This window comes from Harmonia axyridis, chromosome 1 (assembly GCF_914767665.1).
Source record: "Harmonia axyridis chromosome 1, icHarAxyr1.1, whole genome shotgun sequence".
In the NCBI taxonomy this organism is placed as follows: Eukaryota; Metazoa; Arthropoda; class Insecta; order Coleoptera; family Coccinellidae; genus Harmonia; species Harmonia axyridis.
The window spans coordinates 30,308,578-30,326,442 of record NC_059501.1 but is presented as its reverse complement, the minus strand read 5'-3'; the positions used below and the strand labels follow the sequence as shown (position 1 = coordinate 30,326,442).

The following is a 17,865-nucleotide window of genomic DNA, read 5'->3' as shown; positions in this document are numbered from 1 at the left end:
TTCATGCCTTTATAGCTTCTATTTTTAAGAACAATTAAACTCAAATGCAAGAAAACGCAATAAATGATTACATATTTGGTAAAATTTAAGTTCTCATATTTTTTTTATGTTCAAGTTCGATTATGGAGTTTTACTCGATAAACTGCAAATAAAATTATTAATTTCAACTTGCATACTCTGTCTTTTGTTGAATGCTAATTTATTAGTCATTATACAGTTTGTATTGAAAGTTTGTTGTTGAATTATAATTTCAAAATATCCTGTAGAAGAATTTATCAGTTAAATTCTTTAAAAACTCAATTTTTTTCTCAAACCTTTCCTTTCCAAAATTTTGTTTTTTGGTTTATATCTTTCAATCAATCAATTAAATTGATTCACCAAATTTAGTACAGTAATTTTATGGAAATACTGTTAACTAAGTTTGGTCAGGTTTGTGCCTGACATTAACAAATTTTATATCTAAACAATAGTTCCAAAATTTAAGTGTATTATTTCATTTTAAGAAAAAAAAAATGAACTTCATCAATCAACAGTTTACCCAATTTTGAGAAATTTTATTTTTGGACGACATGACATAAAGTCAGTTCGACAGCTCAGTTTATGAGCAATGATAAGACAACAATATGTTTTTCAGTTGTAATGATCAGCAATTATTTCAAAATTTATTTATGCAAACTTATTGAATTCAAATTAAAAATCAAAATCAAAACAACTAATTCAACTGAAACCTAAATATCCTGAAGAATCGTATATTTTTGAACAAATTCAGCTTAATATTTTGTATTACCACCACCAGCTTTCATTACTGCCTGCATACGTCGATGATAACTATCAATTAGTTAACGACTACCATTTTTAGGGCAATATTTTGCCACTCCTTCTGAACTAAAAAACAAAATGTTGAAAAGGCATTGTTCTTAATAAAAATTGGTGAGAATTGAAAGAATTGAAACACAAAGGTATTGGTAAGAATTGAAAGAATTTGACCACGAAATTATTCCTCACGATGTTTCAAAATTAAACAACTAACTTCTGCTCAACCCAGAATAATGACTAAAAAGCCAGCATTCAACAAAATATTGAATATGCGAGTTGAATTTTATGATTTTATCTATATTTTACTTGAATTTCACCAAATATCATCTTGCTGCCTTTTTTGGCATATAAGTGTATTTTAACTTCTCACTATTTTTAAAATTCACAAAATACAAAATTGAGTGAATAGTTTCACCGAATAATGTTCGAGGTTCATTAAAAATCAAATTTCTAAGAGTTTATCAGAGCATGAAAAAAATCAACCCCCCTAACATGACGATCAAACCAGGGACACAACAAATCTATTTCATAACATGGTACAATGCCATCCCAACAATGGAGATGAAAAAAATTCGGTACAAGGGAACCTACTCACAATGTAGCGATTAATTTTTAACGATTCCCTTTTTCACAAGTTCACTAACACGTGTCCCCATTTCATATCATGAAAAATGGAGTTTATTACGAAACCGAGCATCGAACGTGATAAAATATTTACAGTCTCACTGAACGCTGGGGGTGTTTCAGGAAATGACAACGTCAAATTACTCTTACAAGAAAATTCGTCATTGAAATCCCAGAGTGATGGGTCGATATACATGGTGCAACCTTCCCCATAGAAATATGGTCGCTCAATAATTCATGGAGTCTAACTTCGTTTATGGTAGCTTGGAGCTATCGAGGTGCATGGATTGTGTCAGCTGTCGAAGTTCGAGAAGTATTCAGTTTCTTCGTCTGGCTGCATTGTTTTCAATAATTTTTTTCATATTCAGAAAAAAAAGGAATTCTATACTGATATTTGATTGATTCGGTCTTTACTTGATGGAAATTCATTTTAAATAAATAATAATAAACTGCTAATTTCCACAAAATTTTTTGGAAATTAGCAGTTTATTATTATTTATTTAATTCTATACTGATTTTTTTTCTTTTTCAATGTGAATTATTGGAATGCACTTAATCATTCAACTTAAATCTTTGTTCCGACCAAGTGAATATTACCTTATGAATTTAATTATACCTTCTTTTTGAGATGTTCGTTTTCAATGAATTTGATGCAAAAAAAATGCTCATCAACACATCTTAACCTTTTGACACAACTGCAGTATTTGATAAATTCCAAATGAAAATCTTAAATATTCAGAAACAAATCAAGCATTATTTTTAAGGCCCAAACTATCCGGTACAAAAGTAAATATTTTCGTATCTAAACAAATTTTTAATTTAATTTTCATTTTGAGATTTTAGGTATCTATACATATTGTCTAATTTACGGAAAATACGAATGCTTACGAGATTTTCAGACTAAAAAATCCTTTAATTGAATTTAAGTTGTAAGATCATTATAAAACATCAACAATTTTCAAAAGAATTTTTTGACATTACCTCTGAAAGTTTCGGATAAAATCTTCAAACATTACATGATTGGGGGCGCGCACAATCGATTGAAAATCAAAAGATAAAGATCAAATGCTAAAGAGAGATTTAAAAAAAAGATTCAGTGAAATTTCATTTGACAATCACAAAGGAAGATTAAGGACTAACTAATGGCTAACATGAGCTTGTTTTAAGGCGCACAATTTTTCTAAATTTGGTTTTAAGTTAGAGATGGCCACTATGAGTTCATTTTTCACTTGAAGTTTATTTCTGTATTTGGATTTGAAGGTAGCAAGTGCAGAAAATCCAATTTCACAAAGATAAGACTCAGTCCAGAAGTTTGTCAAAGATTTATTGACAAAGTTCGACTTTGTAAGGTACTTGATGAAACATCAGTTGTCCTTCTTATAGTGATAGTCCAAGAGGTCTATTCTCAAATGGAGTGTACTTGTGTAATTTGAATTCATACGTCTACGGAAAGGTGGAGCAAAAACTATAAACATTCGAGGTAAAGGGTTTTTTTACAACTATGTCAGAATTTTAATTTTCAAAGAAATGAATCGTGACTAGAAACCAAAAACAAGACGCAATAATATGAATTTCTCTTCCCAACAAACTCCTCATCTGAAGTGTCGACAAAAACACAATTTCCAACAATCAACAGCATGAAATAAAATTATTTTCAACCAACATCATGTTCTGAAAGATATATCTAAAGAATAACAAACTTAACAGAGATAATCCCTAAAATCAAACCAAGGAATAACAAATACGGTTCACCATAAAATACCTCCCCTACCTTTGTTACTGTTAGTGGTGGTTTTAGACATTATACAAGGCGATCATCGTTCAAGCACGAATCCCAAGAGTGTTAGAGTATTAAAATAATCCGCCAAAAGAAACTACAACAAAAGTTGCTTCCGAAACCTGTAACCAACCGACATGTATAAGATGTGAAGGTAAAAGAAGCCGACAAAGAAATTAGAAATTGTGGTCAATTGTAACCTGAACTTATTCATTCATTCAGTCCGAGAACTTCAATGGCAGCACGTAAACTAGCACCGTACAAAACAAGATATATCATCGGTTTACACGACTGACGGCCTTTACACAATAGTTAATTCGTTTTGCTCCGGATTTCTCTGCAAGCGAAACGCCGAAAAGACTTCAGGAGGGAACTTCGCCATTGCAGAAAGACTCCGAAGATATTCACCGTCCCTAATTAGGAATTACCATAGTAACTGGTCCAGTTTAGTAAATAAGCGTCGGGATGAACAATAAGCCACTTTGTGTGACATCGCCGACAATTATTATCACGGCATACGAGATCTTCCTGAAAGACCAGCATCCCGGAGAACACCCTGCCTCTTTCTTCTTTATTGTTCGTGTCAGAGAGAACTTACGTCTATAACTAACTGAGATTCTGGGAAATTATAATTTTGGGTGATTAATTCTTGTTTATATTGTGCATGAAGACAAGTATATATTTTAGAAATTTTCTCTTTGATGTAGTCGTTCTTTTTTTCTTTTGAGTAATTATTTCAAATGAGAATCCTTTGTGATCGTCAAGACAAAATATAATCCTGAATTGGAGGTACAAACAAAAACGACAGATTCCTGGGAGCATTTCAAAAAAAAAATCCTATGAACATGACCCCAAAAAACGCTTTATTTTCGAGATACAAAGTGTTGAAGTTTGATTTTATTTTCTCATAGCGTCTTCCCTTCACAAGATATCAACTCAAATTTGGCATAGATATACCAATTTAAAGATTTTCTCAAGTCATATGCTAATTTGAAAGGCAAATCTACAGGTTGATATTCTTTCTGGAACAGTGCCTGCTTCTTTCCTCCAGAACTTTTTTCTGGTGGGTCACTGGTAGTTTAGAAAAATGCAAAAAAAATCGGTCCAATTCTACCCTTTTTTATAGATTTGTCGTTTCTGCCGCCGACTTCGAGAAAAAATTCAGACAAGTCTGTAGTTATCGTAATGAAATATTGCATATAAATTCGGAATAACACTTTCAAAATTTCATGCAGAATTTCATGTTGAGTACGTCACCAGAATCAAAATGAAGGAGCATGTCCAAAACAATTCACCCAAATTGACAGAATTCAAATTTTACATGCAGATATAAAATAACAAATTCAAGCAATAACAAAGAAAATATAAGTAAAATATGAAAAGAGAATTAACCGATCTCATCGATATTTAATGGATTCGGTTCTTACTTGATGGAAATTCATAGATAAAATAAAATGAAGAACCTATTTTCTACTACCTTCAGATACTGGAAATTTTTATTTACAACCATTGTTTTATTTTAAACCCAATCGGGTTGAGGTTAGAATATCAATTTCAAGCTTTGTGCGAAATTTTGTATAGCTTCATCAAATTCAAGCAGAAATCGAAGAAAATTCGAGTATATCAAGCACTAAATATAGGTATTATAAATATGTAAAGAGAAACTGATAATTAGACAAATATCTTCAATGATTATTTTTGAATAATTCGTATATGAATCTCGAAAAGATATTATTACGATAAAGCTGATGAAAGAGCAGAAATGGAGGGGATGAATCTTCCGCTAATACTTCGTCCTGCTCCTGTCAGAGGGAACTCTCGTCAATTGCGCGTGGTTGTGAGCACAATGAAAAGGCCACTCAGGATCCCCCCAAGCAACACCGGGAGAAAACTTTCGTTAACAAATAACTTTTCGATATTTCTCTCGAACGCAATAAATGTAAAATGAAGCAGGGGTGGGACTTCGGCTTCAGTTTTTATTTCAACCGTTATCCTTCGAGCCGTAGGCGGTTGAAAAATTTTAGACTTGAAGTTGATGAACTTCGTGGAACTGAATACATACCAGGGTATTTCGCGGATATAATTCTCCAGAAATACTCTGATTCAATATTTAAAAGCTAATAAATGAATTCAACACTGCAAATTTTGAATTATGCTTTATTATTTCCTTGTAAAATATATCATATCATTAAAATGCGTGGTTAACGAAATGATTAAAAGTATACGTTTATGGTGAATAAAGTAATAGTAAATTCTAAAACAAGTTGCAGAATGGGCTCTTATTCCAATACGAATGCGAAATTCAAAAACGAGCTACAAAGGAGCGAGTTTTCGAACGCAAGAGTTTTGGAATTGCTTTCTGCAACGAATATTAGGCGATATTGTCTCTATTTCAGTAAAATTTTGCGAAATATTGTCGAAATTCAATGAAAAATTCAGATTATACATCCTAGTAACTTTTGTATTTTGCATCTTGGCAGTTGGTGTAACTGTTACCAAAATTGACAGATTACGGAATTTGAATCGTACGTTTCGAATTTTGGAATAATTTATAATTAAGCATTGAATTAGTGGATTATGTCTGACTAAATCGATTTAGCACCACCAGAATTAAGAGAAATTGCGAATAATGTTGCAAATCATTTCATCATATCACAATTTTATTATATTGACAATTGACGTGTGATGAAATTTGATAGGATTGGAAGTCAGTATAGACAACCACAAAACGAAAAATATATCTGAAAACGATGCTGTAACGAGTTCATTACAGCACTGTTTTTAGAACTGTAATGAACTCATTATACTGAAATAGAGAAAAGAATATTGAACACAAACAATGATGAAAAGTAGCTATAACAAATCCTAGTTGCCAGCATGTTTTCAGCATAGAAAATGACCACAAAATGTGTTTCGAGGAATTTATACTTTGTGCTTCGGTATTTTTTTTTTGCTCTTTATTGTTGCTTCAGTAATTAATTATATCATATATGAGCAAAGGCTTAGCATCTTTTGAACGTTCACTGTGTTATAAAGAAGATTTTTACTCTTAATATCCATTCACGACTCTCGTGAGATATATGAATCCTGAATGAATCAAATTTTTCGAATTTTGTCCATTTTCAAAAATGCATATATTCGACAACTTTGGGTAATACCATAGAGTAATGAACATAGATAGAGGAAGTATACGAAATCTCTACATGTTACGTTTTCGGATTGTGATATATTTTCAAATCCTCAATTTTATAATTGTATATTATATTGAATGAAATATATTTATTTGAGTGATTCCCGATCAAATATGCAAATTTCAATATTTGGAATCCGGTATTCTTCCTAATTGTCGAATTGATAATAAGCAGAATATTTATTATTTTCTTATTCTATCGGAAGTCAGTGTAAACAACCACAAAACGAAAAATAAAACTGAAAACAATGCTGTAATGAGTTCATAACAGTACGGATTTTAGTACTGTAATGAACTCATTACGATACTGAAATAGAGAAAATACGATTATCTCATTGAATAGTAATATTTTTTCAATTCAGTTGAATCAAAAAAAATAACGTAAAAATGAGGGTTTCACAAATTGATTGAATTAGAAAACATTGCATCCTGTTCTCCTTTATGAAAAATCTTGAATCAGTCTGTATATGTTTCCATCTGAAAACCTAGCGCGTTGTTACGATATGCCTCGTATAAACCTGGGGATTTCCTTTCATCTTGTCTCTTCTCCCGGAAAATCGTTCCCACCTCATAAATCTCCTGCATTTGTACCGTAGTGCGGATTGAAAACGTCCTCATGTCGAACTTTTCTCTACATCCTGCTATCAATTCACGTTTATCGCCCACCCTCAAGCCGGAGTCGCTCCTATGGAAAATGTTTACCTACTCACAATAAACAACATTTACGCCTTTTGCACTACCAGCATCCATAAATATGTCGATATCAAAAGGAAGATTTTTTTTATTCATGCCGGTGCTATAAAATCGAGCTCCACATCCGACACAGCTGATCCTACACCATGTCGGAGGATAAATATAATGCTACGGCCATTTTCTAACACGCAGATATAAAATTGAGCTCGCTCTGACTAGAAGCTACGGCTACAAAAACTATTTTCCTGTTTTTACAAGTGGGTGGCTTGTGAAGTCAATGTGGGCTGAAAATGAATACTTCGGATTTAAATACACGTTTTGATACTTTCCTTGTGACAGATCAATAATAATAAAGGGTATTCTCGATGAACATCGAAACGTCATTGTTGTATACTATTACTTCAACTTTTTACCATTAAACGCATTGAACCACACTTTTCACTACAAATATTTTTAATTTCACTGTTCTTCATTGACATCGAAAAACGGAATTCAAAATGTTGTTAGATTACATCATTACTGGGTAATAGAATCACTACGACGAAGATAGATAAACTGCATCTAATATAATTTATCAGAATTGTATGAGTAAGAAAATTCTCCTTGATTTGTGACAATGAATTCCTTCTAAAAACAGTCTCAATAAGTAAAAAAGCATCACAAGACAATGTCCCATCAAAACATACAAATTATAGGTATGACAACAACGAATATTTATTTCACAAAGAAAAGAAATATACATAGCCGTACAACTTTGCTTCCGCCGTTTTTTCCGAAATTCGAGGCTTTATTGTAAAAAACTGGTTATACATTTATATGATTGTCCTTCGCTGACCACTACTCCATTCCATCTTTCGGGCAGCGTACGAATCCCGCGTTGAAAAACTCATCATCTTTTGAAGTGATCCACGAATCGATCCAATTTTTTACTTCTTCATAAGATCAACCAAGCCGTGTGTGCCGTTGGTCTTTCAATTCTCGGCTCAAACGCATTCATTGCGTTCGAAAATGATCGCCTGTGATTGTTTCAGTCGGTTTTAACATCTCATAATACACCACGCTGATCTGGTCCCACCACTGAGCATGACTTTTGAACCGTGAATATTCGGTTTGGTGGTAGACGTGATTTTTTGCGCGTGGTATTATCGTAATGAATCCATTTTTCGTCTCCAGTCACAATGCGATGAAGAAATCCCATCCGTCTTTGCCTTGCAAGCAGCTGTTCACAAGCAAACAAACGCCGTTCAACATCTCTCGACTTCAACTCGTACGGCACCCAATTTCCTTGTTTCTGAATCATTCCCATGACTTTTAAGCGTTTTGAAATGGCTTGTTGCTTCACTCCCAATGATCCTGCCAATTCTTGATGTGTTTGACACGAGTCTTGATCAAGTAATGCCTACAATTCTGCATCTTCGAAAACTTTCTCTCTTCCACTGGTCTTCGACGTCAAAAGCACCGTTCTTTATGCGTTAAAACCACTCTCGGCACGTTCTTTCACTAATAGCGGCCTCACCATAGGTATTTGAGAGTATCCGACGAGCCTCAGTCGCAGGTTTCTTAATTTTAAAGAAGAACATTGAACGATTGAACGCAATTGACGATAATTTGGCTCGTGAGCTGACATGTTTAATCAAGAATAACTTTATGATGCAAACACAAATCGACTAAATTTCGATGGCGTTATGTTTAGAGATACCTAGGCTTATTGTATGACATCTACGATCTATTTATTTCGACTACCACTTACCGCTACAGCCATATATTGCAAAACGGCGGAAGCAAAATTGTACACCTAATATTTTCCACAGATCAGACTTTTATTAACGAATTGCGAAAAATCTTCAGCGCCCCTTACAAAAAAGAGCACTAAAAACAAATTTAATAACAGGTGATTATGAAACAACACTTGATTTCAAAGCAGAGTTGTGCTAATATAAATTCTCCAAATCCCTGTTTTTAATTAAAACAGCATAAGTAATTGGTGCAAATCGGGATTATACCTGCAGCTTCATGATGTCGATAAAAATTGTATATCGAAAGGATTAACACTGAAAACGTGAAAATGGAAGATTGGTATCTGTATCCGTCGCTACCGGATCTATCCATCAAAAAACTGTCCATTTTCATACAACAACCCATTGAAATGAAAATGACATGCAGATCACTACGGAGTACGGACTTTGTTTCAACTCGACGATCGGCGCGATAGATAATACCGCTGATATCCGAGCTACACGGCTATTTTTGCCAGATGAAATGTCAGATTCGTTGATGACGCAGAAACGTGCGCTTGTGTCGGATCGCCATAGCTCCATTCTGATTCTGCAGGAAGATGAGACTAGTTTCCACAATTCTGAACAGGAATCGTGTACACGCATCGAAATCGGAAACGATCGGATATAATTCTTCGTCGGACAATGCAGAGGAATGGTGCGTCAATGACATTCCATACCGCTGTTAATTTGATCCATCTATTGGAGGTTATTGTTTGAAGGATGTGGCAAAACCGATAGCAGCGAAGTTGTTTATTATTTATTACGCTTTGTAGAGGGCAGTAGTTTCGATATTTGATTGAAGCATTTTATTGTTATAATGAAAACTGATGCATCAAAAGCTGTTTCGGGTTAACCACCTCAATAGATACATAAAGGGGAAAACAGATCCTTTGATCTTTTCCTTTTGTTTCCAATCAACTTTACTTCCGGAATGCAACTTACGAGCTGGAAAGTTTACAGTATTACTTTTTTATTTCTCTTCTTATTCTTCCTCATATTATTTTAACAGCATTTATTTTCATGAACAAACACCTGCACAAACTAAATGGTGTTTTAGTTCAATGCGATATCTAGAATCATGACTAATAGAATAGTTTTTTCCAATAACAAATCAAGAATAAATTAAAGACTTTCTCTATTTCAGTATCGTAATGAGTTCATTACAGTTCTAAAAACAGTGTTGTAATGAACCCATTACAAGATGCAATACAAAAGTAACTAGGATGTATCATCTGAATTTTTCATTGAATTTTGACAATATTTCACAAAACTTGACTGAAATAGAGAAAATATCGTCTAATACTCGTTGCAGAAGGCAATTCCAACACTCATTCGAATTCGTGTTGGAATAGGAGCCCATTCTGCAACTTGTTTTAGAATATATTATTGAAAAATTAATTAGGTACTACTTATTTCTCCATTTTGCATCAAATCAAAACTATAACTCATAAATTCCTTTTTGTATCAAACTGTATAAACTAAACAAATTTATTCTGTTTCAGACACAAAAGAAAAGTACAAAACTTCCTCCCCTGCAAAAACTCCCCCCAGAATAACTGTGATGGTCCCACCGCCCCTGGTGTAATCTACGAGGATTTACACGATGTGTTGCCTAGAACCACCCCCACACATCATCACCACCACCACCACCAATACAATCACCCTGCTGGAGGACGGATAGCTCCAACGATAGAGGTGAGTTTTACTAGAAAAAAAGGCGCACTTTCAACTTACATATTTGAATTTTCTGAAATTTATGAGGGGGTAAAGTAAAATTGCAATTTATAAAAGGGAATTCTGGAGAAACATGAAGTTTGGAGCTTTGGTGCATTTGTTTATACAGATGCGGATACCGCCTCAAGGCATTCTTTAACAAATTGACGTGATATTTATTCTCAGATGAAATCTCTAGCTTATATTCAATTCTGACGCATTCGCTTGCGAATTTTCAACTCATTTCAAAATCTTTTTGGTCCAATTCGATTTCAACGCATACTACATAATATAATCGGCAGACAACATGTCTGTGAAACTAACGTCAACCTATATTCTGCAATGCGAAATCAACTCCCATAACCTTTGAAACACTAGGTATACTGAAGTCTACTTTCTAATAAAATCAAATAAAATGAATTACATTAATTAATTGTTATACAAGTAGTCTTAAAAGAAAGTGTATATTTGTTTCTCTATTTCAGTATCGTAAGGAGTTCATTGCAGTTCTGAAAACAGTGCTGTAATGAACTCATTACAGCATTGTTTTCAGTTATATTTTCGTTTTGTGGTTTTCTACACTGACGTCCGATACTATCAAATTTCAACACACGTCAATTGTCAATATAATATAATTTAGATATAGTCAAATGATTTGCAACATTGTTCGCAATTTCTTTTAATTCTGGTGGTGTTAAATCGACTTCGTCAGACATAATTCACGAATCCAGTTCGCAATTATAAATTTTTTCAAAATTCGAAACGAACGATTCAAATTCAAATTACGTAATCGGTCAATTTTCGTAACAGTCACACCAACTGCCAAGATACAATGCGAAATTCACTAGGATGAATAATCTGAATTTTTCATTGAATTTCGACAATAATTCACAAAACTTGACTGAAATAGAAAAATATCGTCTAAGGCAGAAGGCAATTCCAACACTCATGCGTTCGAAAACTCGCTCCTTCGTCGCTCGTTATCGAATTACGCATTCGTGTTGGAATAGGAGTCCATTCTGCAACTTGTTTTAGAATATACTATTATGTATATCACTGCTATGATTTGGAGGGTAGCGGGGAATCGTTAGCCTGGCTTTATAAGATTTAGTCGCCATGGAGCGTATCTCGGGAGAGGATCGCGGGTTGTGCGGATGCTAATTTTACAAATATGTCAATTCTGCTACTATAGCGCGCAGGAAATATGTCTCCAATATTCGAGGTTTCCATTTTTTCATCTTAATTAATCTCTAGGAGAGTTGAAATTCATTAGCCTCTCCGCAGACCTGATGGGATTTCCTTAAATTTAAAATTTACGTTGTAAACTAATTTTCTTGGCTCAGTTAAAATTAAATGTTCTTTCATGAAAGCAATCACTGCACATATTTGGCAAGCCATCACCGGGAATTTTAGTTTTAGATTGAATTAGTGTTTTTAACGCGAATGTAGACATTTTGACGAATTAATTTTCAAGGAGTTTTTCATAATTATTGACGATTTTTTCGAGAAACGGCTTTTTAAATCATTTTCAAAATTGTCTGAAAATGTCGTAACTTCTCTCTAGTTTATAGCCTCCTTTACCCAACCCTTCGGTTAATTCTGCCCTAAAATAAACTCAACCGGCTGATATTTCGTTTCTAGATTCTTTCGAAACTGAATTTGAAATGATTTAACTTGGTTATTCATATTCAAGTGAGCATTTGCACAAATCCCGAAGTCGTATTGCACACTATTGAAACGTTATAAACCGCCTGAGGAATGTTACCATGTGCGAAAATACTACTATATCTGCCAAGCGATAATAATTGTCGAGTACAAACGCAGCTTCCTTATGTTAAATCAATGTGTGCATCTCTTCTTTGCCCGTATTTACACAGATCCCAGCAACGGTAATATTCCGGTATCGTTTGAGTTTCACTCGGCTTTGTAAATAAAGTTAATTGATGAAAGGAATGACGTATACATGAACTCGAAATTAACTCATGAACAGCTGCGTTAAAGATATATATTCCCGTTTTATAAATTCCCTCGGCGGCATTACCACACCGTATCCTTTTGCCGAATCTGTCTCCCAATTATTCGGGGCTGCTTAAGGGAGGAATGACAACGCGCCGAGCACAAACAAGTTCATTGTTACGTCGGCGGTTTTGATAATTTTCACAAACTATTCGTGTTACGTGAGCGGGCAATTCCTCCGACACGTTCGCCTGCTCCGGCCACAAAAATGTTCATGGAAGTATGTTCAGTTGAAAATGCGGACTATTTCGATGTGATTTTGTTCCATTATTCGCATCCATACAGAGTGTTTCCAAATTTGAGTCAACATTCACAAGATATTTGAGTTCTTTTGATTTTTAAAATATTTTTCGCCTTACTTAATTTTTCATCAATTTTTTTTACGGTTGCCAAAATTTGATTATAATTTTGGATTATTTTCGTGGCCAGCGGGAAGTCCGGATCTAACACCGTTAGAATAGACGAAGCAGCGAGAAAATTTGAGAGTAAATTTCAGGTGGAAAGTAACAGCTAAAGGAATAAGAAAGAGAGCATGTGCTTTTATAAGGAATTCCAAACATTATTTATATAGGAATATATTTTCTACTTAACTTTTGAGTATACTTGCAATAAAAAAATATTTAATTCATTATTATCCTTTCTTTATTATTTCCTTTTTCAAATCAAAATCTGCTGAAACAAAACTAGTGCCTGCATTCTATGAAAACTTTTTTAGGAATAGAAGAAGGTGTTTGGCAAGTTTTTAAAATAATTTTGTCATACATAAATTGTAGAATTCGAAAGTTACAGGCAAAATTGTATTAGAAATTTACTATTCTTTTCTTCATATACCAACTTTCAAATCATACTGATTCTTATTCAACATCTAATACAGCATAGTTTTGCTTTTTCCATACATATTATAGCCTTTTCTGATGACAATAATCCAGAATTTAAATCAAACTTAGCCAATTTAAAAAAAATTGACGAAAAACAAAGTAAGGTGGGAAATTTTTTTTTTTAAAACACAAGTACTCAAAAATCTCGGAAACTGTTTATTTTCGGTTATCAATAAATATGGCTCAATCGACAACAAATGAGTGATACTAACACCTCCTTCAAGGTTCACGTCTAATTTTGAAACATCCCGTACAGCCTCGCAAAGAGTTGTTCAACTATCTTTGTAATCAAGCTCTTGTCTGGTCCTTGAGATATATTTCAGAAACGCGACAAAAAATCTTATCCATCAACTTGCCTAATAAAGAGTTCATTCGCATTGAAGAATCAAAAAATTCATTTCATCTCGGTCAGAACATGTCTCACTTTATTACAAGCTTTCATTGAGAGACATATACTGTCGCGCCACAACCTATTATAGGATTAGATTAATTAGAAAATAAAGATTGCTATTGTGTGGGGATAAGAAAGAAACTTCTGAATACCTAGTGAAAAAACTCCGGACTTTTATGAGCCGCCTGCTTGGACATTGGAAATGTTAGGGTTGAACGCATAAACTTTTATAAACCGTCTAGACTACCGTTGTACATAAGATTTGTCCAATTCAGCAATATCAAGAACGAGAATTCAAGTAAACATTAGAATTATCTCTTTCAAACAATCTCGTTAATGTGAAAAAAAATTAATTGGAATTGGTGGCATTTAAAATTATATTCGAGTCTACCCATATTAAATGTTGTGTTTTTTAATTTCATTCATCATCATCATCATGATACAATTACATATATGCAATTTTCAATTAAATTTTAATGATCCAATGGCCTGAGCTAAATCTTGTATGTCACAAATGATGTTTACCTCTCATGAATAGAATACAATATTGCAAATAAAATATCAAAATATTTTCTGCGACAGAATACATTTGAAACCAAAAAAGTTGAAATCATTTTCAAAAGAATTATCGTAGGTAATTGCACAAGTGCATCAAAATTACCGATAATTTTGCATGACAGCGTGTTGTCATAAAAACTGCATGAGTTCATTTTCATTTTTGGAGAAAGAGCCCGACACCGAAGGTGGAGGGCTCTTTCTCCAAAAATGAAAATGACCGAATGCAGTTTTTCAAAGAAAACACGCTGGAATGCGAAATTATCCGGTAATTTTGATGCACGAGTGTAATTCGGGGGAATATTTCCCGAATAAACTGTTACATTACCTGTCAAACTGATTTAGAATGGAATTGCCATAGATTCGAACTGTGTTAGATGCATAGAAACTAAGCATCTATGAACAGAACAATTATCGCAGTGCAGTTTCGCTTCCTACAATGCAATTATCGCTGTAATTTTCGATAATTGTTCTCCAGATACATAGAATTTTTGACAGGAGGGAAATATTCGTTAATAGTTGCCTCAACATTCTCAAACATTCCCATTGAATAAATTTCTAAAGACAAAGTTTATTAACAATGATTTATTTTCCAGATGATAGACGTGAAGAACAATATCCACTACCCAAGCGGCTACCCAATCTCACCTCATCCTCCAGTCTTCCTGTGTTCATCGCCAGGACCAGATCCTTACTGCTCCCAGGACCTCTACAATCCGGTGTACGAAGAACTGAGCGACGCAGAAAGCGACATGGTGCCTGCTACTCACAGCGAAGACGAGTTTGCTGAAGACGAATTAAGTCTGGGCGGTGACATGGACAGAAGACGTCTGGACATGGCTCCGCCACCATATAGAAGTGAAGTGCAATCTATGCGAAGGGACATTCCTCGTTTTAGACGTCCACACGAACCTTTACCTCCGCTGCCCAACAGCAAGCGAAACAGGACTTTGGACAGGCGGAGACAAGAGTTTCATGAAGGAATGCTCCTGGACGCCTTGTTGCAGCTGTATCCTAGAGTAGGTAGCGTTGAACAGCCCCCCAGAAGGCAGATTCCGAGTATAGACGAAAGAATTCAGTGCTTGGCTCAAACGCCAGGACCTTACGAAACAGTGCCGGTTCTTGGACATTTAGCCACGTTCAGGCCTAAGCCGTATTCCCAAGATTCTGCTTTCGGTTCAGATTCGGGCTACAGTAATCACACGAGTGGTACTAGAGGTTCCAACAGAGGTCGACGTGACCCTAGAAGACTTTCTCAACTAAGTGCGGATCTGGCATTGACTTGAAAACGATTCAATTAGAAATGTTTGTGGTTACACCAAAGTAATATTTTTATAGAATTTTTCACACTTGTTCCATTAGTGTTCAGTACTAGCCATTTGTGACTTCAGGGTCTGGCTAGTTTCCCAATGGAGTAAACTGATTGTGCAATAATTATTATGAGATGAATCATTAAGTCCATCAGAAGTATGAAAACTCCTATAGCTAATCCATTCATCAATTGAAAATCGAATTTCGCTATAGCCACTCAAGAATAATTGTGATCCAACTTATACTTTAAATGTCTTTATCTTCTGTGATAAAAGTGTTGATTCGACAGAAGAAACCTCGTCCTTGAAAAGGCAATTGGACTTCTTTATCAATAAAAACTCAAGTATTCTTGAATATCATTCCTCTCAATAAAACAGTCAATTACAATAAAGTTTCTTCGCATCTTCAAAAATGTTCTACATTTTTAACTTTATAATTGAGTTCATTTTTTCTGTCAAATTCACTATTCATTGTTTTGTAAAGAAGTAATAATGATTCATAAATGCGAATGATAGATATTCAAGAGATGTCGCCTCATATCGAAGCTTTAGTCACAAAACTGTAACATTCCAATAATAACAATGAAGGTTACTGGAAAAATATTATCTGGCTTTATGATATTTGTATTTGATGCTGAAGTGTTGAATAAACATTAAGTTGGGAACTTTGTTATTTACACAACTGCAGATAATATTTTGAATTGAATATCATCGATTTTCTATTTGAACAGCCTTTATTTAGTCTTATTGTTAACAGAAGATTATTTGTTTCAAACAAAGTCTGTGGCTATATCACACAATGGTTTCTTGTTGCTCATTCAATTCTAGTGACTAATATTCGTTCAGGAAATATTATTTTATCGATAAAGTTTAGACGCAACAACACTTTCAGTTTTTTATTTGCCAGTTTCTTCTGTTAACAAAAAACTAACTAACTTTTTGCACCGTTTAAGAATTACATATAGACTTCACTGTACATATTGAAACATAGTATAGAGATTGTAAATCGACTTCAACTTCCGGCAACCAAAGTTGTAGAACTCCATTTCGATACTACTGAATTGTATAGAATCTTGTATATTTCTGTTCTATATTATTTATTTATGTACATATCTGTTGTAATTATGTAAATCGAATCAATTTTCAAACACTGTTCGATAGCAACGCCGTACAATCAATTTTTTCAAATTTTTCGATTTCCCATTAAATCTATCTACTATCTAATTAATAAACATTGAACTCTCGGATGCAAATATACAAATTCGTGTGGTTTAATTCAGAATGAATGGGAAATGGTTTTATATTCTCCCCATTCAATATTCAGGTCCCCTGTTGAATATAAAATACACAATGAATACGGGAAGCTGGCTTTGGAGCTGTATGATTGAATTGAGGAAAACAAATTCTAATTTTATGCATTGGAAAGCAACGTTCACATACCTCATTGCTCCTGAGACTGCATTAAATAAATCACAATCCTTTCCTGTCTCTATTCACTCCCCAACATTTTACCTCCAGAATCCATTTGCTTCAGTTCCCTATTCTTATTCACTTATTTTGGTTTTACCTGTATTGCTTGACCATTTCTGATCGATTCGCGGTAATCCCTGATGAATATTAGCTCTATTACCAGTTTTTTCTTGCAGTTTCAAATATTGGCGTTGCTCGACAGTGTTTGTAATATCCTAGTCCAATTAATAATGAATTGTTCAATTGAATTTTATTTGATTTATTATCAATTATTCAATTGGTAGTTATTAATTAATTTTGTTATTGTTTTTATCAAGAAATATTGATATCGAATCTTTTATAAATAAAATCGAATTACTTTATATGGTTTTTTATTCAACTCAGATATATAATCGTCCGATCAATCCAGGAATTTGTGAACCAACTAAAAATTTATTTCCCTAGTTCTGTGGCAAATCCCTTCATTCTGCCTTGTAGAACAAAATCGTACGAGAATATCTTAAACAGATGTCATGGTTATATTTCATTATTAAATGCTGGCACAATGGATTTATCCATTATCTCTTAAATTTGTGATACAGAAAACAGTTCTGCCAACAAATATTTTTCGATGCAAAAATCACTAAACAATAATTATGGAAATATTCCATTAAT

The 17,865-nt window shown here is 33.9% G+C and overlaps 1 protein-coding gene across 1 annotated transcript in view; it reads left to right on the top strand.

The window, feature by feature from the left end:
- The window catches only part of LOC123670557, a 77,479-nt gene extending 59,906 nt beyond the window's left edge, over nucleotides 1-17,573 (top strand). The window contains exons 4-5 of the mRNA XM_045604052.1: nucleotides 10,381-10,573; nucleotides 15,028-17,573. Coding sequence (XP_045460008.1) covers nucleotides 10,381-10,573; nucleotides 15,028-15,717 — 883 coding nt within the window. The 3' untranslated portion in view covers nucleotides 15,718-17,573. The remainder of the gene's footprint in view (nucleotides 1-10,380; nucleotides 10,574-15,027) is intronic.
- The last annotated feature ends 292 nt before the right edge of the window (nucleotides 17,574-17,865 follow it).